Below are 24,298 nucleotides of genomic sequence, written 5' to 3'. Positions count from 1 at the left end.
CCTCATTTTATATGAAGGTAGAGTTTTTCCCAAGGTTCTCAAACCCTCTCTCACATAGGTTTCATCTATAAATCTTTTTATTGCCCAAAGAAGACAAAGTCCAGACAACAAACTTATCACACAGAACCCACAACTCCAACTGTAACTCGAAGTTTACACCTAAAGATCTCCCACTCACTTTCATTTAGCTCCTCAACAAGCATTTACAGGGTGTCAGTTATGTACTGGGCATTGTTCTAGGTATTAAAAATAAAATACTAACATGTATGCCCTCATGAAGCTTAAAGTCAATAAGGAAAAAGAGGAGGAAGAGATAAAAATTACATAAGCAATCACAATAAAGTATAATGATTACTATGATAAAGACTGTATAATGTATAATGAAATCCCAGAGCAGGAATACCTAAACTCACTCTGGGAGAAGAGAAGACAAGATGAAAGAAAGTGGAAATCAAGGAAATCTTCCTGAAGGAAGCGACTTTTAAGCTGAGACTTAAATAGAAACCAATATGATAAAAGAGAGTAGAGAAAAAGGAGAAGGGAAGATTCAGTTAGAACAACATAACTGAAGGTATACAGAAACAAAAGCACATGGCCTTTTCAAGTAACTGGAATCTGAAATGATGGTTACCTAGGCTAGGGAAGCAAATGGATGTGAACTATTTTTTATAGATAGAAACGATAGGACCTGGTGACTGACTGGATGCGGAGGTTGAGGGAAAAGTAGTAGTTCAGGAAACTAGAGACAGTGAGATCATTCAATGAGACGGAGAAGACAGGAGGAAGAGGCAAACTTGGGAAGTTAGAAAAAAACATAAGCTATATTCTAGACCTGTTGAAGCTGAAGAGCACTGTGAGACCTTGAACAGCAAAGTCCATTAGTCAGACTCTTACCCAATCTCAGGTGAGGTGAGTGCTAGAAGTAGAGGATGAAAGTTAAGGGCACCATAGGAAAGTGGTTAGGGCACAGGTTTTGGAAACAGAACCTAAGGATACAAGTTCTGGTTCCAAGTGTTTACTGACCTCAGGCAAAAAACTTAAATCTCAATTTCTTTACCTGTAAAGTATAAATAATAGAATCTACATCATAGGTTTTTGTGAAGATTAACTACAACAATATATGTCAAAAACATAAACATCAAATATAGAACAGTAGATACATTTTAGTAGCAAGAAAAGTATAGCAGGAAAGTTTTAAGAAGGGAACAGCATCCAAGAGGAATGCATAGGGGTTGACAACTGTGGATACTCTTTAATAAAACCAAAATAACAAAACACTGAGAATTGTTAAAGCCTGGTAGTAGTACATGGATGTTTATCATTTTCTATACTTTTTCAGTATTTTAAAAATATTTAAGAAGAAGAAACAGGAAAAATGCATAGATAGCAAATAGCAATCAATAAATGTTGTTACTGTAACATAATTGTTATTATATAATTTTTATGAAAATGTCAGACCCATAGTAGTACATATTCAAGTGTTGGAGTTAGGGTTAGTGGGATCCTAAATGTTTTCTTTAAGACAAGTTCTACTATTGCTCTTCAAATGCTCTAAGAATTTTTTTCCAAAACACAGATCACATCAGATTTAGCATGTTTAATAGTTAACAGCTTTGAAGTGATGTAGATTTGTGTTTGAATCTTTTAATTTCTCTTATTCTCAGCTTCCCAATTTGTAAAATTTGATCATACCAATACCTATCGCTTCACATGGCCATTCAAAGGATTAAATGTGATACAAGTGTGAAGCACTAAAGCACAACATCAGATTTAGAATAAGCATTCAATTAGTATTTACCTAATTCAAAATGTGCAAGGTGAATACATATTTAGATAAAGGTTAGAGCAACTCAGCAAAGATAACATGAAACCTGTGAATCAGAAATCTAATTAAATACTGTCTTTTACAGGATACATTTCACTAGGTATCCATATCAGCGATGAGAAGGCACAAAATTTCAAGCAAATGAAATATCATGCATGTACTGCCTTAACAGTACTAAACCCTTAATACATCTCAATTTTGGGGTCTATTTTTAATTAACAGTGTTCTTTCATTAGAGAATATTCTTCCATATTCTTGCATTATGCAAAACCTAAAACCTCAAGGTTATTACCTTATTATAATCCAACCAACAACCTTATTTGTTAGTTACCTTATTTTATAAATAAGAAATAGGTTCACTGAAGTTAAGTATCTTGCCCATAGATTAAAACTCAGATCTATATTACTCCAAAAGTAATGCCCATTCTAACTGATGTGCCTACCAAGGACATCTCTATAAAGCACTGTGTAATCTGAAAGACTGAATTTGCCAATCTCAAAGATCAACTTTATCACCCACCAAAATTAGAGCTGTTTTCCTGCCAAGACCAACCCATCTGCAAGCAGAGTACTCACGCATTCTGAGGACTGCCTAGTTCTTATGGACTGATCACCTTGTTGCTGGGCTGAACCAGCCACCTGCTGGGCATTTACAAGATTGCGGACCAGCTGGGCTGCTAAGAGAAGACATTAAAAAGAAATTCAATAGACAAAATAACAGAGAAATGATAATCAATAAACTCCCTTCTTCAGTACAACAGTCTCAAATCTGCGGTTTTATAAACTTGGACTTTTAAACTATGATTATGTTAGCAAAGAACTTTTTAACAACTCATTTTTTAATTTAAGCCATTTCTCAATCCTTAGAGCATTAAAAAATACAATGATTCTGGAAACAAGAACAAATATCATACTGTTTTCTAAAGAAGATTATACATTTATTTAAGAAAATAACTCTGGCAACAAGAATCTGAATAACTAGAAATCATCACATATATTTTGTTTTTTTCTTTCAATAAACTCTCATCTGGGTTTCTAATTCATAAAATTCCCTATGAAATATAAGAACAGATCTCTCTCTCATAAAAGACATGGGAAGAGATACAATTTCTCCCCTATGTTCCCAGAAAAACAATCTCATTAACTTTTGTGGGTGGGTAGTTAACTTTTGTTAACTTTTCATAGCAAGAGAAATAAAGAATATGACTCAAATCCAAAAAATACTTGGAGGGAGTTGACTGAATACAACAGACTGTTAAGACCTTGATATTAAACATATCCAAATACTATTCAAAATAAAAACCTAAATTTTCTCTTTAATAAATTAAAAGACCTAAAATCATACAGCTATGTTTAGAATAGAGAAGAATCAGGGTCCTTACAATGACATCAACATAAATGACACTATTTTCGCCAAAAACTATTTTTGGCTTTTTCTATTTACCTGCCACACTGCTATTCCTCTGACGGGCCAGCTTGACCTCTGGGCACTCCCTTCGCACATGTCCTGCATCTCCACAGATAAAACATCTGAGGTCTCTGGGGTCTCTAAAGTCTCGAGTGTCGTGGAGGTCTCGGGGGTCAAGAAGGTCTCGGGAGTCTTTCTCCTCTTCATTCCCTTCTTTTTCTTCTTCACTGTCTTTCTTCTTTAGTCTAAACAGTAAACTGCTGATACCAATAATGTGGGGCTAGGGACTTATAAACCGAGGGAACTACAGAATAAACTAAACTATACAAGAGCCTCACAATAAAGGGACTAACATGCCCATTGTTTTATGCACTTTTTTGAAGGCAAGGGTTCTCACATACCTACTCATAAGGCAGACACTGGGTATTCTAGTAGTTTCATAATACAATATCAATTTTTAATGTTTAACAGCAAATTTTAATTCTACAATCCTTAGTCGGCTATTTATTATCTCCATTTTATAGAGAAAGACATTTGAGAATTAGAGAAAGTAAATGCCTTCTCTAAATTTAATAAATAGCAGTGATGGAAACTACAAATTTGTTCTGTATGAAAAGTTCTAAGTTCCCTACATTACGTAAAACTTGATGACTAAAAAGGAATTTCCTGGCCTATTAACATAGTATAAAGAACACAGGAAAGTATCACAGACATATTTTCAGGGAGCACAGAGGATGTATATTCCTTAAGGGAAAGAGTATATAGGCATATCTTACAATGTATACCTCAAAGATTCATTTAATTATTTTTTAATTATTTGTTTTTGTAACAGTGAGGTTCTCAGCAAGAACCTCGTATCTTGGTCTTTTTTTCCCCTTAGATCCTAGCAAGGTTTCCAGCATACAGTAGGTGTTAATAAATACTTTTGCAGTTTAAAAAGCCTTAATGAATAGATGAACAAATAATAAACATCATGAGACACCAATGTACCAGGAATAAATCTCACTCTTTCACAAAACACCACTCAAATATACATTTACCTAAGGGTCAACTTCAAGCTCTAAACTTTCTCAATTTAAACATATCTAAACACAGTTATACCTTCAATTTGCCTCATATTTATTTTTCCTACAATGTTGATACATAATCATTTGCCAACCTTCTCCTTTTGGGGCAGTCTTTCATATAGTGGCCTATTTTTCCACACACACGGCAACATCGATCATTGGGAGCCAGTTCTCCATCTGTTAATACTCTGGAATCAAAGAAGTACTCCTAGGAAGAAAATACAACTTTACTAGGGAAAAAAAAAAAAATCACTGTAAACTTTTAAATCCAAATGGAAAACAGACCAGGACCCAAAAGTAATTCTTTCAAAAACAAAATAAAATCAACAAGTATTTCACTGTAACTAAAACCATGATATGAAAACAAGATTCAGAATTATCATCATCAATATCACAGTTGCTAACAGTACTAATCACTTCACATTCACACTTTTTTCTCATTCATCTGTAACATCTTTGTGTAATATCCCGATAAAGTAGATACTATTTTCCTGCTCATTTTATAGATGAGGAAACTGAGGCTCCAAGGCTCGGAAAGTTCAAGCCATTTTCCCACAGCAAAAAAAGCTAGTAAGAGATAAAGGATTTCAAGCTAAGTCTAATAACAAATCTCATGCTTTCTGCCCCACCAGGCTACTTCCACAATCAGTATCTTTACAAAAGAATTCTATGTAAATAAATCAATCCTCTGGTTTAAAATATCACTGGGTTTACATTCAACATTTCAAGAATACGTAACATTTACTACACAAAGTAGAATATACCCAAAAAGAATACAGAGAACCAGTAAGAATTTAAATCATTTTTCCAAGTCTTCGAAGAATCAGCTCATTTTTGCTTTATCTTACTACCTTTGTTATCTTTCTAAGCTTAAGTTCAGTTTTGCACTATCACAAAGACTAGTTTATCCTGACAATACCCATATCTTTGGATGGCAAAAGAACATGTCTACTTAGTACTCTGATTTCTTCAAATCTATCTAATGTCAGGGATAAAAGTGTAAGAGAGAGACACCCACTGCATGGCTATTAGAAAAGAAAAAAGATAGCAACAAGTATTGTGAGGATGTGAAAAAACTGGAATCTTCATATATTGCAGGTAGAAATATAAAATAGTCCAATTCTTTTAAGAAACAGCTTGGTAGCTCCTCAGAAAGTTAAACATAAACTTATTAAAATGACCCAACAATTCTACTGTTACGTATATGCCCAAAAGAAATGAACACATACATCCACAGAAAATTTTGTACACAAATATTTATAGCAGCACTACTCATAGTAGCCAAAGAATAGAAACAATACAAATTTCCAACAAACTGATGAATTAATAAATAAAATGTAATATAACCATACAATGGAATATCATTCAACCATAAAAAAAAAGAATGAAGTACTGATATATACTACAGCTTGAATGAACCCAGAATACATTCTGCTAAATGAAAGAAACCAGTCACAAAAGGCTACACATACTCTGATTCCATTTTCATAAAACATCCACAATAGGCAAATCAACAGAGTGAGAGGAAAAAGGAAGGAAGACTGACTGCTAATTGGGACAGGAGTTTCCTTGAGAGAGGACAAAATGTTCTAATTAGATGTGGTGATGGTTGTACAATCCTGCAAAAAATACTCAAAAACACTGAATTACTCACTTTATATAGGTGAACGCTAAAGTACATGAATTATTTCTCAGTAAAACTGTATTTCTAAAAAAGAACACAATATAATTCTTTACATTTACTACTGATGAAGTCAATATAATTTATTAAACTCTTCATTATCATTTTTTCTGATAAGACAAAAATGAAAGCCTTTCATAATTTACCTGGTTGCTTATGGCAAAATCTAAGAAATCACCCTGACTTCTCCTCGACTCATCACCTCTAATTAATCACCAGGTTGTATCCATTTTATTCCTGATTATCTATCTCTTTAATCAATTTTTCTTCATCCCACCTTCCTAGTTAAGGTGGCCTGACCTGGGGTCAGCAAACTTCTTCTGGGAAGAGCCATATAGTTAAAATTTTAGGTGTTGAGGTAAAATTGAAGACATTATATTATATAGGTACTTACAAAATAAGAGAGAAAATTCTCACAAAAATTTTATTGAATAATTTCAAAATATATTAATAATAACAGAATATAATGTTTTTATAATGTAAGTTTATTAATTCAAAAAAGGAACACTTTCTGGAGGAGACATTTGCTTAACTGGAGTTCAAAGTTAGTGCTCCCTATCATTAAAATAGAAGGCAAATTGTTAATCCTAATCTGCAGTTACATTTTATCTATTTCATCTTTGAAAATATTCTTCACAGATGAAAAGACTGAATCTTTAAGGTACAGAAAATAATGAATGGATCTAGAGTACCTATGGAAGGACTAGTCTCTGATAAAGGTGTATCTGGTGACTGGCCAGAAAGATGTGAAGTAGAATGATTGAGTTCACCCCTTCTCAGTTGGGTCTGACTCTTTGAGATCCCATGGACTATACAGTCCATGGATTCTCCAGGCCAGAATGCTGGAGTGGGTAGCCTTTCCCTTCTCCAAGGGATCGTCCAGACCCAGGAATCGAACTGGGGTCTCTTTGCAGGCAGATTCTTTACCAAATGAGCTACCAGGGAAGCTCCCTTCTTAGAGGAACACCAAAATAACAACTAACTGCTGAACAACCACTGAATAATAAAAACAAAAAGGCTGGAACCCACCAAAAGAGACACCTATATCCAAAGATGAAGAAGCCTCAACAAAACTGTAGGAGAGGCACAACTGCAGCAAAATCGAATCCCATACCTGCTGTGTGGGCAACTCACAAACTGGAAAATAATTATACCACAGGAGTTCTACCACAGGACTGTAAGCCCTGAACTTCATGTCAGGCTTCCCAGCCTGAGGATCTGGTAACAGGAAGAGAAACCCCCAGAGAATCTAACTTTGAAGTCCAGTGGGACTTGATTGCAGAAATTCCACAGAACTGGGAAAAACAGAAATTCCACTCTGAGAAGGAGTACACAAGGACCTCCAGGTACCAGGACCCAGGGGAAAAAACAGTGACTTCATAAGAAACTGGGCTAGATCTACCTGCTATTATTGGAGGGTCTTTGGCAGAGACGGGGGGTGGGGCTGCGGCTCACTCTGGGAACAAAGACACTTGCAGCAGCAGTTTTAATGAACATGCATTGGTGTGAGTCCTCCTGGAGGCTACTATTTCCTCCCCACAACCTTAATCCCATTCAACAGCCTGAAGGCTCAAGTGCCAGGACACCTGAGGCCAATCGACCAACAAGACTGAAACACAGCCCCACCCATCAGCAGACAGGTCACGTAAAGTCTTCCTGAGCATGGCCCTGACCACCAAACGGACAAGACCCAGCACCACCCACCAGCTGACAGGAACGAGACCCTCCCACCAGGAAGCCTGCACAAGCCTCTTAGACAGCCTCATCCACCAGATGGCAGACAGCAGACACAAGAAGAACTACAATCCTGCAGCCTGCAGAACTGAAGCTATAATCACAGAATGTTAGACAAAATGAGACAACAGAGGAATATGTCCCATATGAAGGAACAAGATAAAACCCCAGAAAGACTAAATGAAGTGGAGATATGCAATCCAGGGTTTAAAAAAAAAAATTTCAGATTAATGGTAGTGAAAATGACCCAAGATCTCAAAACAAATGGAGGCACAAATTAAGAAGATGAAAGAAACGTGTAACAAAGACACAGAAGAACTAACAAACAGATGAACAATACAATAACCAAAATGAAAAACACACTAGAGGAATCAACAGCAGAGTAACTGAGGCAGAAGAAAGGATAAGTGATCTGAGAATCAGAATGGTGGATATCACTGCCATGGAAAAGAATAAAGAATGAAAGAAATGAAGACATGCTAAGAGACCTCTGGGACAACTTTAAAAGCCTCAAACATTCACATCATGTAGTCCCAGAAAGAAAAGAAAGAAAGAAGGGACTTGAGAAAATATTTGAAGAGGTAATAGCTGAAAACTTCCCTAACATGGGAAAGGAAATAGTCATCCAATTCCAGGAAGGTCAGAAAGTTCCAGGTAGAATAAACCCAAGGAAGAACACACCAAAACAAATAGGAATCAAACTGACAAAAATTAAAAACAAAGAAAAAAATATTAAAATATTAAAAGCAACAAATACGAGGGAACTCTCATAAGGTTATCAGCTGATTTCTCAGCAGAAAGTCTGCAGGCAATAAGGGAGTGGCATGATATATTTTAAGTGATGAATGCAAAGAACCTACAACTAACAGTACTCCATCCGGCAAGGCTCTCAATTCAGATTTGATAGAGAAAGCAAAAGCTTTACCAACAAGAAAAAACTAAGAAAATTCAGCACCACCAGACCAGTTTTGCAACAAATGCCAAAGGAACTTCAAGCAGAAAAGAAAAGGTAATTACTGGAAACAAAATTATGAATGCAAAAGCATACCAGTAAATACAAAGTAAAGGTAGGAAATCACCTGCACACAAATGTGATATCAAAACCAATAATTATGAGAAGAGGAGAACACAAAGGCAGGATATTGGAAATAAGTTTGAATTAAAAGACCAGCAACTGAAAACAATCTTTTTTAATATACAGAATGCTATATCAAAACCTCATGGTCACCACAAACTAGTTGTGACCAACCTAGACAGCATATTAAAAAGCAGAGACATTCCTTTGCCAACAAAGGTCCGTCTAGTCAAGGCTACGGTTTTTCCAGTAGTCATGGATGGATGTGAGAGTTGGACTATAAAGAAAGCTGAACACTGAAGAATTGCTGCTTTTGAACTGTGGGGTTGGAGAAGACTCTTGAGAGTTCCTTGGACTGCAAGGAGATCCAACCAGTCCATTCTAAAAGGAAAAAGTCCTGAATATTCATTAGAAGGACTGATGCTGAAGCTGATACGCCAATACTTTGGTCACCTGATGAGAAGAACTGACTCATTTGAGAAGACCCTGACTCTGGGAAAGATTGAAGGCTGGAGGAGAAGGAGACGACAGAGGATGAGATGGTTGAATGGTATCACCGACTCAATGGACATGAGTTTGGGTAAACTCCAAGAGCTGGTGATGGACAGGGAGGCCTGGTGTGCTGCAGTCCATGCGGTCGCAAACAGTCAAGACATGACTGAGCAACTGAACTGAAATGAATATCAAAACCTCATGGTAACCACAAACTGAAAATCTACATATACAAAAATGAAAATGGAATCCAAATACAACACTAAATTTAGTCATCAAATCACAAGACAAGAGAACAAAACAGTTCAGTCACTCAGTCGTGTCCGACTCTTTGCGACTTCATGAACCACAGCACGCCAGGCCTCCCTGTCCATCACCAACTCCCAGAGTTCACCCAAACTCATGCCCATTGAGTCAGTGATGCCATCTAACCATCTCATCCATTGTCATCCCATTCTCCTCCTGCCTTCAATCTTTCCCAGCATCAGGGTCTTTTCAAATGAGTCAGTTCTTTGCATGAGGTAGCCAAAATATTGGAGTTGCAGCTTCAACATCAGTCCTTCCAATGAATGCCCAGGACTGATTTCCTTTAGGATGGACTGATTTCCTTTAGGATGGACTGGTTGGATCTCCTTGCAGTCCAAGGGACTCTCAAGATACTTCTGCAACACCACAGTTCAAAAGCATCAATTCTTTGGCACTCAGCTTTCTTTATAGTCCAACTCTCACATCCATACATGACTACTGGAACAAAACAGGAAGGGAACAAAAAAGACCGACAAAGCAAATCCAAACCAATTAAGAAAATGGCAATAGCAGCATATATACTGGTAATTACCTTAAACATTAAATGGCTTTAGTGCTCTAACCAAAAGAAATAGAGGTGAATGGATACAAAAAGAAGATCCATATACATGATATCTACAAGAGACCCACTTCACATCTAGGGACACATACAGACTGAAAGTGAGGGGATGGAAAAAGGCACTCTGTGCAAATGTAAATTAAAAGATAGCTGGAATAGCAATATTTTTCTCAGACTAAAGAGACTTCAAAATAGACAAAATAAAAGAGCCAAAAGAAGGACACTACATAATGATCAAGCGATCATTCCAAGAAGAAGCTATAACAATTGTAAATAAATACTTACCCAATACAGAGCACCCCAATATATAAGGCAAATACTAACCACCATTAAAGGAGAAATCAACAGTAATGTAATTAATAGTGGGGGACTTAAAAATACTCCATTTATATCAATGGACAGATTATCTAGAAAGAAGATTAATACAGAAACACAGGCCTTAAATGATACATTAGACCAGACCACCTTCATTGACATTTACAGAGTATCCTTTCAAAACCAGCAGAATACACACTTTTCTCAAGAGGCCATGGAACATTCTCCAGGATTAATGACAGGCTGGGTCACAAAGTAAGCTTCAATAAATTTAAGAAAATTAAAATCATATCAAGCATCTTTTCTAACCACATTGCTATGAGATTAGGAATCAACTATAGGAAAAAAAACTAAAAAAACACAAATACATGGAAGCTAAAGAATATGCTTATTAAACAATCAATGGATCACTGAAGAAATCAAAAAGGACATAAAAATTACCTAGAGTCAAATGAAAATGAAAGCACAATGATCCAAAACCTAGGGACATGATAAACGCAGTTCTGAGAAATTTATAGCAATACAATCTTACCTCAGGAAACAAGAAAATTCACAAATAAACAACCTAATTTTATGTCTAAAGCCAACAGAGAAAAAAGAATAAACAAAACCCAAAGTTAGTAGAAGGAAAGAAAGAAAGATCAGAGCAGAAGTATAAATGAACAAAATCAATAAAATCAATGAAACAAAAAGCTGATTCTTTGAAAAGATAAACAAAACTGATAAACCTTCAGCCAGACTTTTCAAGAAAAAAGAGCTTAAATCAACAAAATTAGAAATTATAAAGGAGAAGTAACAATAGACACCAGAGAAATACAAAGGATCATAAAAGACTACTACAAACAACTATATGCCAATAAAGTAGACAACCTGGAAGAAATGGACAAATTCTTAGAAAGGCACAGTCTCCTAAGACTGAACCACAAAGAAATATAAACTTCCAATAAACAAAAGTCCAGGACCAGATGGCATCACAGATTAATTCTATCACTTAGAGAAGAGTTGACACTTATTCTTCCGAAACTATTCCCAAAAAAATGCAGAGAAATGAATACTCCCAAACTCATTCTATAAGGCCATCACCATACTGAAACCAAAATCAAAGATATTACCAAAAAAAATTTATAGGTCACTATCACTGATGAACATAGACACAAAAATCCTTAACAAAAAATACTAGCAATCTGAATCCAATAATATATTAAAAGGATCACACACCATGATCAATTGGGATTTATACCAGGGATGCAAGGATTTTTCAATATCTGCAAATCAATCAGTATGATACACCACATCAACAAATAAAATAAAAGCCATACAATCATCTCAGCAAATGCAGAAAAATCTTTAAACAAAATTCAACACCTATTTGTGATAAAAACTCTCCAGAAAGTGGGCAAAGAGGGAACATATCTCAACATAATAAAGGCCATATATGACAAGCCTGTAGTTAATATCATACTCAGTGGTGAAAAGCTGAAAGCGTTACCTCTTAGATTTGGAACATGACAAGAATATCTGTATTCTCACCACTTCTATTCTACATAATTTTGGAAGTCCTAGCCATGACAAATCAGAGAAGAAAAAGAAATAAAAGGAATATAAATTGGAAAAGAGGTAAAACTGTCACTGTTTTAGATGACATACTATACACAGAAAATCCTAAAGATGCCACCAGAAAACTATCAATGAATTTGGCAATGGTACCCCACTCCAGTATTCTTTGCCTGGAAAATCCCATGGACAGAGGAGCCTGGTAGGCTTCAGTCCATGGGGTCGCTAAGAGTCAGACATGACTGAGAGGCTTCACTTTCACTTTTCACTTTCATGCACTGGAGAAGGAAATGGCAACCCACTCCAGTGTTCTTGCCTGGAGAATCCCAGGGACGGGGGAGCCTGGTGGGCTGCCGTCTATGGGGTCATGCAGAGTCGGACACGACTGAAGCGACTCAGCAGCAGCAGGATGTAAAATACACATAAATCTTGCATTTCTATATACTAACAATGAAAGACCAGAAGGAGAAACTAAAGAAACAATCCCATTTATCATCATATCAAAAAGAAAAAATTACCAAGGATTAAGCCTACCCAAGGAGAGAAAAGACCTGTACTCTGAAACTATAAGACACTGATGAAAGAAATCAAAGATGACACAAACAGATGGGAAGATATACCATGTTCTTGAATTGGAATAATCAATATTGTCAAAATGATTATCCTACCCAAGGCAATCTACAGATTTAATGTAATCCCTATCAAATTACCAATGGCATTTTCTACAGAACTAGAACAAAAAAAATCTTAAAACTTGTATGGAGACACAAAAGACCCAGAATAGCCAAAGCAATGTTGAGAAAGAAAAACAGAGCTGGAGAAATCAGGCTTCCTGACATCAGACTGTGTACTACAAAGATACAGTCATCAAAATAGTATGGTACTGGCACAAAAACAGAAATACAGATTAACGGACCAAAATGTAAACCCCAGAAATAAACCCATGCAACTATGGTCAATTAATCTATGACAAAGGAGGCAAGACTATACAATGGAGGAAAGACAGTCTCTTCAACAAATGGTGCTCCAAAAACTGCACAGCTGCAAGTAAAAAAAATGAAATTGGAACATTCTTTAACACCATACACAAAAACTGATTAAAGACCTAAATGTATGACCTGATACTATAAAACAAGTTAAGAGGAAAACACAGGCAGAACACACTTTTACATAAATTGCAGCAACATCTTTTCTGAGCCATCTCCGAGAGTAATGGAAATTAAAAAATAAACAAATGTAACTTAAACTCAAAATCTTTTGCACAACAAAGGAAACCATAAACAAAATGAAAAGACAACTCAAAGAATGGGAGAAAATATTTGCAAATGATGCGATGGATAAGGATTAGTCTCCAAAATTTACAAACAGCTCATGCAGCTCAATTAAAAAAAAAAAAACAACCCAATCATAAGAAGACATATAGATGGCCAAGAGGCACAAGAAAAGATGATCAGCACTGCTAATTATTAGAGAAATGCAAATCAAAAACTACAATGAGGTATCATCTCACATCAGTTAGGATGGCCATCATCAAAAAATCTACAAACAATAAATGCTGGAGAAGGTGTAGAGAAAAGGGAACCTTCCTACACTATTGGTGGGAATATGAATTGGTACAGACACTATGAAGAACAGTATGGAGCTTCCTTAAAAAACTAAAAATAGACAAATTGAGAGAGCAGCATAGAAACATATACACTGCCATGTGTAAGACAGATGGCTAGTGGGAAGTTGCTGTAGAACACAGGGAGCACAACTTGGTGCTCTGTAATGACCTAGAGGCACAGATCTGGGGTGGGGTTGGGAGGGAAGCTCAAGAGGAAGGGTATGTATGTATACTTACGGTTGATTCACCTTGATGTATGACAGAAACCAACACAACATAGTAAAGCAATTATTCTCCAATTTAAAACAAAATTAAAAAAAACAAAAACAAAGAGAAACTAAAAACAGGGATACCATAGGATCCAGCAATCCCAATCCTGGGACATATATCGAGAGAAAATGATAATTCTAGAAAATATATGCACCCAAATGTTCACTGCAGCACTATTTACAATAGCAGACATGGAAGCCACCTAAATGTCCACTGACAAGTGAGTGGATAAAGATGTGGTACATACATACAATGGAAAGTTAGCCATTAAAAAGAACGAAATAATGCCATCTGCAGCAACGTAGATGAACCTGGGCATTTTCATACTAAGTGAAGAAAGTCAGACAGAGAATGACAAATATCATGTGATATTGCTTACATGTGAATTCTAAAAAAAAAACAAGATACAAATGAGCTTATTTACAAAACATTCTCACAGACTCAGAGAATGAACTTATGGTTATGGAGGGGCAGGGGGAGAAAGACAGATTGGGAGTTTCGGATTAACACGTACACAATACTATATTCAAATAGATAACCAACTGTATGTATCTGTACAAGGACCTACTCAATAGTCTGTAATAATCTAAATAGAAATTTAAAAAAGAATAGCTACACGTATATGTATAACTGAATCACCTTGCCATATACCTGAAACTGATACAACATTTTTAATCAACTATGTTCCAATATGAAATCAAATTTTTTTTAAAAAAGAAGAGATATCTGAAGATACAAGCAGACTTATAGATATGGTAGCAGAAAGTTGAAGAATATCTATTTAATACCATCTCTGCCTCAAAAGGACAACATCCAAGTGTGAGAAAGGCAGAGAAGAAAGATGAGACAAAACAAATTGGGCACTGAATTTTGAGTAAAATAAATAAAACTTGGAATAGTCCCTATTGAATGGGAGACAGAGGTAACTAAAGAAATGTAGTAAGAATGTCAGATAGTATTGAAAGTCCAGTTGAGGCTGGTGAACATTAATTTATAGTTGTGCTATAAACTGCTTAGCTTTAAGACTTTGTTCCATCGGTGCTTAGTCCAAGCGTAAACAGATGGTGGATGGCTGAGTTCATGTAAAGCTGAACACACAACAATGCAAAAGAAGGACAATGGTACAAAGGAATATAAAGTATATGCCACAGGTAGACCAAGGAACATGAGTTAAATGGAGAGGAAAAAATGAAAACAGAAGGTAACTGACAGATTGGGAGAAAATGGATTAATATGTCAGAGAACCTAATAAATAGAAGAATGGTTGAAATGGGGATATTTCAGTGAGCAAGAAAGGTGAAAGTACAGAAAATATACTTGGTCTTCATTTTCACTAGAATCTAAGGGGATGAAACACATGTATTCTATATGCTGTTATAATCCTAGTACATATCAAAGAAATAGGTACAAATCAGGAATTCAGTATGTGTAGAAAGAATGAACTTTACTATGGAAAATATTAAGCATGAAAAACTATATAACAAGGTTATTTTTCTACAGTATCAGAACACTGATACCAACTTAAATGTCCATTTAAGGAGAAGAGTTAAACTGGTATACTCAAGCTCTAAAATACCATATATTGACTTTTAAAGTAGAATAAAGCAAATTAAAAGATGATTGGGAGAATCATACACCCCTTCTGATAGGCTCTTATGCCAAATCACATTTAAGAGGACTTTATGTTAGTATTTCACTAAAAAGTCTGACTGTATGAAACTGCTAGGTTTCTACCAAACACATGCATGCACACATACTAATAGAATTTCCATGATTTTCAAGTAAAACACTTTATCAGCGCGTCACCATATTTGTCCTGATTTGACTGTGCTTTTCATTTATTGCTATTTTAATATATCAGTAAAATTATCACTGTATTTTCCTTTTGTTAGATATTTTGCTTCTACATGACTTTTGCGCCATGTCAAATTTTACTGTTACTTTATTTTGATTACAATTATTATCACCCCCGCTGCCTATGAATCGGGACTATCAAAAATGCTTCAAGGGAAAAAAGCTCTAGACTTTTTCTGCTTTTCTCACCCCAACAAGAAAGAGTGATGAAACTGAACAAGATCTAAGATATTCATTATGCAATAACAGAGACATTGTTTCTCTTTTGAGATTTCTTCCTTCTTTCTCTGTGAGACTGTGGTATCCTCCCATTAGAAAGCAACCTAAACCAGATAAGACCAAGAGGAATGGGGGACACTACAACCCCCAGTTCAGGTAAAAGGAATCCTCTTAGTTCCATGCCATTAGTTCAGCTTACCAAGGGCTGTATCACAATTAAAGCAGAAGCCTCAGCAAATAATAGTTTTATCAATACTCTGGGCTTCCCCGGTGGCTCAGACAATAATCTGTCTACAGTGCAGGAGACTTGGGTTTGATCCCTGGGTTAGGAAGACCTCCTAGAAGAAGAGAATGACTATGCACTATAGTATTCTTGCCTGGGAAATCCCATGGACAGAGGAACCTGGTGGGCTTCATACAGTCCATAGCATTGCAAGGAGTCAGACATGACTGAGCAACTAACCCTTTCACTCTCACATTGATACTTTGGTACTGACTTCTCTGTTTGTATTTTCACCAAGATTTCTAGAGACAGAAGAGAGGCAGTAGGGAGCACCTCAGATTCAAAATTAAAAGATCCTGAGTCCTATCAACCCTCACTTATTTAACAAATGCTTATTTGATGCATCCTATGTGCCAGAAATTATGACAAGCACTGGCAATATCATGGTAAACCTTACAGACATGGGCTCTGTCCTCATGGAGCTATGCAGTGTAGTGGGAGACAGAATTTAACAAATGGATTAAAAAAGCAGATAAAATACAGCCAATAGATATCTCACTATAGACTATGGTAAGTGCAATAAGAAAAGACAGAGGGAGTTATAACCATCTTTTCCCCTATTCCTAACACCAACTTGTAACAGGATTAGGTTTCTTATACTACTAAAAAAAAGTTCTACAGGAAAACAGAAAAGACTCATGAATTCGAATTATGTAAACTTACAGCTTCTCTGCCAATGAGTGGGTAAAAGGGGGTACCAAAAAGTTTCCTTCCATTGATAAATGCTTTCATGATGAAATTGGTCACTATTGAAGAAAGAAGAAAAACAATGAAGATCCAGACCTTAATGTGTAAGAGCGTTAAAAGCAGGTTATTTCTATATTTAAAACTTACTTTTTCTAGAAACTCCAGCACCAAGGTTATGATTCAAATCAAAAGGGTCTAGAAAAGAAATATTTTATTCTTTAATTAAGAAGCTCACTGTAACATAAATATACTTAGTAACCATAACTAGAGTCTAATACTAAGTAACACAGACCAAAGTCAGAAATTATTTTTTTATAATTACAGATTAAAGGATGGAAACTGATTAAAAAAAATACAAAAGGAAATATCTTCCAAATTCTAATGTGTTTCAGTTTCCCTCTCAATTTCATTAGCCAAATAAAATTCTAGCTTTTCAAAGGAAATTTGCTGTATGACTCAGAGAACTCAAATTCAGATTCTATAACAACCCAGCGGGGTGGGAAGAGTGAGAGGTGGGAGCAAAGTTCAAGAGGGAGTGGACATATGTATACTTATGGCTAATTCATGTTGATGTATGGCAGAAACCAAAGCAACAGTATAAAGCAATTATTGTTTAATTAAAAATAAATTTTTAAAATTCTGCCTTTGTCTTATTTTGCTTTGTTTTGTTCCTAAATTAATATCAGCTGAATGATTACCTTCAATGGCAATACATTTGGATGTCCACTGCTTCTCAAAAGTTGTCAACAGTTTTTTCTGCCGAATACTAATTACATATTCTTTGAAATCAAATTCTTCAGTATAGAAGCGAAGCAGTCCCAACCAAAGCTCTCCTAATGTTTCTGTGTTCTTCCCAAGTGAAGGTAAACGTTTTTTCTAAGGTAAGAAGAAAAAAAGGAGAGTGACATATCTATACTTATCCAAAATATAGATACCAAATCCAAGTAAAATTATTAAATTATGCAAATCCTAACATGTATCCGTGAACATTCCACAACATAAAAACTAAGAAGAAATTACCAGTTCTTCTGTTTTATCAAAGAAAAAAGCATTCCATCCATCAACCATTCTCTGTGGAATCTGTTTTCCGTCAAAGATCTGCATTAAGAAAATCAATTTCATTATTAGATTTCAAGTCATCCAACTCAAAGCCTAAATACCTTCACATCATTTCAGAATTTACATATAAAGACATATTGAAATATTTATTCCAAAAGGAACATGTCAAGATGGTATAATTTGATGTCAAGTTATTAATGAAAATGAATAAAATGTATCTGAAAGACCAAAGCTGGGAAAGGGTATCTTGAGAGCGCGACTCTCCAAATGATACATTTGATGTTATCTATTTGGTCTATCAAAACACATCCAGCCCAAGTTTAATTAAGTAAAACTAAAGAAAAAATAAGTGAAAATGGCATTTTCATCAAAGGATCAGAGATGCAGAAATCCGTAAGAGATAATACTCATTGACTGTAAACCTTAAGGAAATCAAAGAAGCTGTTGTGGGGAACAGCTCTAGTATCTTTAATCAGTTATGTGTATCAGATGAGGCTGAAAGGGGCCTGGACACTGATTCTCTTTTAAATAGAATATTAGATAGCTTTTCTTGACATTTTGATAAATATTGTGAAATCTTCATGATTAATTATGAATAGTAATTTCCTGTCCTAAGGAAAGGGGGGAAGACAATGCTAGTCTACTAAAAGAATTTCATAAGATGATTGTACGGGTACAACTGACCTCTATAAGCAATTGTGAGACTTATTTCTTATAGGAGCTTTAAGAAAGAGATGCAATGAAGTAAAAAGCTGGGATACGTGTACAGTCAGCAGATCGCATTTCTAGTCTTAGTCCTGCCAAGTAATAATTCTGGACAAGACAATTATCCTTCCAAATCCTCAGTTTTCCCAATGGGAAAAAAAGATTAGATTAATTAGGTCAGTTGTTTTCAAATTTTATTTTTCTGTCAAACTGTTAGAAGCCTTTCCTAAAATGGATTCTTCTTGGAAGTTCAACAGTAAAACAGAGGTACTCTGATAAAAGCCTGAGTGGAGAAAATCACAGCCTATCTTTTCCTTCCTCCACTCATCACACACACTTTAAGGAGCTTGTAGAGCTTGTCAGGGCTTCCCTGGTGGCTCAGACGGTAAAGAATCCACCTGCAATGCGGAAGACCTGGGTTAGATCCCTGGGTTGGTAAGATTCCCTGGAGGAGGGCATGGCAATCCACTCCAGTATTCTTGCCTGGAGAATCCCCATGGACATAGGAGCCTGGTGAGCTATTGTTCATGGGGTTGCAAAGAGTTGGGCATGACTGAGCAGTCTGACTAAGCACAGAACTTATCAAAATATACTTTAAAACCACTAGATACGGTGCTCCCCATGGCTCCTTCCATTTTAAATGAGACAGTTAATTATAAAATTAACTGCATGTCTGTCCCTCTAGTTTCACTCTTAGGTTTAAGCTCCTTGTGGGCAAGGACTATAACTGACATCTAGAGCCAAAATTCCTACTACATCAAAGTCTGCCATATAGAGAATACTTAATACATATCTGTGAATGAATATATTTACTCTGTAAGCATGTTTACATAAAGATCAGGTCTCCGGGGACCTAAACTAATACCTGGCTTTTTAGTATTTACATTTAATTTAAACAAACACAGTTACCAAGAATCATCTAGCATAAATTCCAACATTCCATAAATCAAAAAACAGAAAGTCCAGCAATTACAGGTATTAACATCTAAAATAAGAGACATGGGATCCTACACTCAAGGAAGGAAAAAGAAGGTTTTAAAGAGGCCAAAGTATAACATTATGCCTTCATAGATTAAGGTGCTATTATACAAGCTGCCTCTTTAGACCTTGATTATTTCAACAGATTCTTACTTTTGAGAAATAACCAACATCCAAACCCAATCATGTTGGCTAGTAACACAGTAAACTGAACCTGAGGGCTCTGGAGAGCCTTTAATCAGTGATTTGCCACCTGTTTTAATGAACTATCATGTTTCACAGTGCCTAACTTTTCACTGTTTCAGCCCTTAGAAGTACTAATATTGTCCTCTCTTTCTCTTAAACACACACACACACACACACACACACATACAAAACACATCTACGTTCTCTTTCTTGTCTTAAAAATTTATCATTTATTTGGCTACATAGGGTCTTAGTTGCAGCATGTGGGATCTTTAGTTTTGGCACGCAAACACCTCGTTCCAGCATAGGATCTAGTTCCCCTCCCAGGGATAAAACCTGGGCCCCCTGCATTGGGAGCGTGGAGTCTTTTCCACTAGATCAGGAAAGAAGGCCCCACTTTCTTTGTTTCTTTTTCTTTCTCTCAACGCCAATCATCCTCTACTCAAGCACTCAAGTCTTCCTTCTAAAACCTCACCAAATAAGTCTTTCTTATTTTGTATTATGATATTCTAATATCTACTGGAATAGTTAAACTATAATTGTTTAGTTGTGGTAAAATATACATAAAGCTTATCATCTTCAAGCATTTGTAAGAGTACAGTTCAGTGGCATGAAGTACATTCACATCACTGTGCAACCATCACCATTATCCATCCACAGAATTTTTCTCATCTTACACAAATGAAACTCTGAACCTATTAAACAATAGTTTCCCATGCCTCTCTCCAGCCCTGGCAACCACCATTCTACTTTCTGTCTCCATGTATCTGACTACCCTAGGTACCTCCTATAAGTGGAATCATATAGTATTTGTCCTTTTGTGACTGGTTCATTTCACTTAGCATAATGTCCTCATGGTTCATCCATCCAATTTCAATTTTTAAGCTGACAGAAGCTAAGAAAACATAGTTCATAATATCAATTGTGACTAACACTCCCTAATCTTCTCTTTGTATCAATTTTTATGTAAAAATTTACTTTTACTTACAATGATTGCTAGAATACAGCAAAATCATCTTGCTTAGGAAAGCTCCTTTGACCTAAAGAATTCTGTGTTGTTGATCATGAATAACACTCAGCAGAGCCTTAGTTATTATACCCAGTCACTTAAAGTCTAAGTTCAGTTACAAATGGAGTCAAAGATCATCAGCTTCATTAAACATATCCTTACCCTTAAAAGTTGATCGATGCCAATGATCAATACTTAAATGATGCCAGAGCAATGGACAATGGGGTCCCATATGACAAGCAAAAAAGGCCAGAAGCAAAAATCCATTTATCATCAGTTCATATGTATCACAAAGCCCCCCACAATCAGAGCTCATTATGATGGAAAACATTCCATGGACTGTCTCTCATTTCATCAATCACTGTCTGTTAAGCAGATAATGGAACAGTTCTTGAAGTGGGCTACAGCAATCCTACCTACAATTTTCCAATAATAATATTAATAAAGCTGCTAATGATAATAATAAAAGTAATAATAAAAGCAACCACCATTTATAAACTCCTACTTTAGCATCTACTGCATTCAGAAGCATTTGATGTCTCTGTTCCTTATATCAACACTGAAATACTACTACTATTATTACATTTTTACAAAAGATAAAATTAAGACTAGTGGTAGGCAGCTAGCTTATTGAAGGCCACATGTTAAAATTAGGATTCAGATCAATTAACTCTGACTCCAAAATCATGGTCTGCCCATTATATCATGGTCTTTCCATTATATCATGCTGCCTCAATAGTTCTTTATCCATGGGTAACATGAGAGAACAGAGACAAACCACAATGAAAACAAAATTTGTGTTCCATTTGGGTTAATCACAGTAGTCTATCAAAGGCATAGCAAAGTATAGCAAACAGCTGCTATAATATTATTGGGGCAATTATGCATAAGATCTCCAAATTTAAAGCCTTAACAAGAATTAGACTAATATAGAGAATAACCTTGGCTTTGGCAGGCTTAACTAATGCATGCAAAATTTTAAATATTCTATAGTGAACAAACTTGGTAAAAAATAAACATCACTCAACATAGATTCAAGCAACTTAAACTTTTCTGTTAGAAAAGGATATTTAAATTTTTTCTCTCCCACTATTTGTTTAAAGAGGGAAGGAAATGCTGTTAAAATCACATGGCATTCATTAGAACTTTAAAAAACTTACTAAGGCCATCTGGCACACAATATGGCTTATTATTTTACAATATACTTCTTTGCTATGATGATCAAAGTTTACATGAAATCAGAATATGTGATTTTCCAAATAATTCAGATGGTTATTGCCTACCTCAAAATAACCACCTTTCTAAGAAATTAGACTTTGATCCACCCCAAGGCTTGCACATTTACTTTGCGCCAAGAAAGAGGAGGAACAGATGGATGATTAAGAATTCTTTTGGTTCTATTTTAGACAGTATAAATGGGCTATAACAAGCCTCTATGAGTCACCAAATCTGAGTAAATATGAGTATAATATGTTTCTTTTGATGTATACTCTTATGCTTAATACAACTGACATGACCTTACAGAGATAAGAAAGAATTTCCTTGAATTTTTTTCTCAATCAAAATTCACAAAGTTGACCAAAGTATATACAGAATAAATCAAACTTCAGGCTTCCCTTCTCAAGAATCTGCCTGCAATGCAGGAAGGAAGACCCAGGTTGGATCCCTGAGATGGGAGGATCCCCTGGAGAAGGAAATGGCAACTCACTCCAGTATTCTTGCCTGGAGAATTCCATGGACAAACCACGAAGTTGCAAAGAGTTGGACGTGACTGAGTGACTAACACTTCTAACTTTCAACAAAATCAAGCTTCACTGCCAAGCACAAGGAGGGAGAACACTCTGGAAAGAAGAAACTATATATTTTCATCTGAGAGACTGGTTACAAATTTTATAATCATTGGCAGCATTCTAAGACTGTAAAATACAAAAACGTTGCAAAAGGTATTCAATAGTTCTATTCCTCTAATATTCTTTCAGTAGTCTGTATTCTCCCATAATAAACTTTCCCAAAGGTTCATTATTTGATTATACCATTAATGGAAGAAGAAAACTTAGGCCATTCATGACAGAAAAATCCCTCATGATCTCATGAACTGAGCAAGATCTACTATATTTAGGTCTATTGTTGGCACAAGAAATGACTTTATAATTTTCTTAAACACTTACCTCTTGTAGAACTGGGATAACAGGTGGTTTTCTCTGCTGCAGAAAGTACAGCACCATAAGGATATAAGCATATGAAGATAAACTTCCCCTAGAAGCATCTCCAATGTCACATCGCTAAAAAAACATAATGGTTGAAAATAAAACTTCAGAATCTTATTCCATGCACAAGTATTGGCTATCTTAAAACACCATTTTTAAACTCATCAAACTGTCAAATACCCAAAAGTTCAAAAATAAACTGTTACACAGGGTATGGGTAAATAGGCACTCTTACACATTACAGATAAGAGTATATAGTAGTGTAAATTTATGAAGAATAATTTGACAATATCAAAATTACAAAAGCACATCTCCTATAATATATCAATTCTAAGAATTTATCCTGTAAATATGCCAAAAACACATGAAATGACTAAGATTTTACTGTAGCACTATTTTAATAGCAAAATATGACAAAGAACTTAAAAGCTCATCAGTAAAAAACAGGTTTAAAAAACTGATGACTACCCACACAACAGAATAGTATGTAACCATTAAAAAAAAAAAAAAAACAAGGAAACCCTTAGTATACTAATAGGAAATAATTTCCAATATCTATTGCTTAGTTGAAAAAGCAAAATACAAACCAATGTTTTCAGTATATTATATCCATAATAAAAAAAGAGCTAGGAAATATATATATTTGCTTGTACTGGAATAATATATTTATGGAAGGATACAGAGGAATGTTTAACACTGTTTGCCTCTAACAAGAGGCAATGGTTGGTTAGGAGACAGATGGGGAAGGGAGATTTTCTGACATAAAGGGAGGGAGAGAAATGATTTCTCTGACATGAACCACAAGATTTCATTACCAAAACTCCATAGAGTGAGGATCTGTCATGTTGGAGTTATTTGGTGAAATGAATATAGACTAGCTGTACTGAATATGATCTGTAGTATGTCGCTGGATGCCCTCCTTTTCTAAAATGACTTACTATCCATAAAGATATGTATAGGAATATTTAAACAAGTATGTCTCCCTTTTGGAAGAATAGGCTTTATGAAATGAAAACATAACTGAGTCACTTCCCCACTAAAACCCTTCCACCAACACATTCACAAAATTACCTATTTACTGAGCAGCTACCCATAAAGCAGACACTAAACTGAAATAAAGATACAGAGGCCTCAATCCTGATGGAGTTTATACATGGAGTAGAACAACCAAGAAAACATTACTGAGTATTTTAAGTGTGATAATAGAGGAAACATTAGG

At 35.5% G+C, this 24,298-nt stretch overlaps 1 protein-coding gene across 1 annotated transcript in view; it reads right to left on the bottom strand.

Moving 5' to 3' along the window:
- Positions 1–24,298, bottom strand: part of TUT4 (terminal uridylyl transferase 4) — a 135,945-nt gene that overhangs the window by 6,000 nt on the left and 105,647 nt on the right. The window contains exons 21-28 of the mRNA XM_068964156.1: positions 23,041–23,154; positions 17,956–18,033; positions 17,634–17,811; positions 17,083–17,130; positions 16,912–16,994; positions 4,393–4,508; positions 3,270–3,493; positions 2,402–2,502 (exon numbers count right to left, since the gene is read on the bottom strand). Of these exons, the coding sequence (XP_068820257.1) occupies positions 2,402–2,502; positions 3,270–3,493; positions 4,393–4,508; positions 16,912–16,994; positions 17,083–17,130; positions 17,634–17,811; positions 17,956–18,033; positions 23,041–23,154 (942 nt within the window). The remainder of the gene's footprint in view (positions 1–2,401; positions 2,503–3,269; positions 3,494–4,392; positions 4,509–16,911; positions 16,995–17,082; positions 17,131–17,633; positions 17,812–17,955; positions 18,034–23,040; positions 23,155–24,298) is intronic.

The sequence above is a fragment of the Capricornis sumatraensis genome, chromosome 2 (genome assembly GCF_032405125.1).
Source record: "Capricornis sumatraensis isolate serow.1 chromosome 2, serow.2, whole genome shotgun sequence".
In the NCBI taxonomy this organism is placed as follows: Eukaryota; Metazoa; Chordata; class Mammalia; order Artiodactyla; family Bovidae; genus Capricornis; species Capricornis sumatraensis.
The sequence above is the reverse complement of the archived record's forward strand: the minus strand, read 5'-3'. Positions and strand labels throughout refer to the sequence as shown.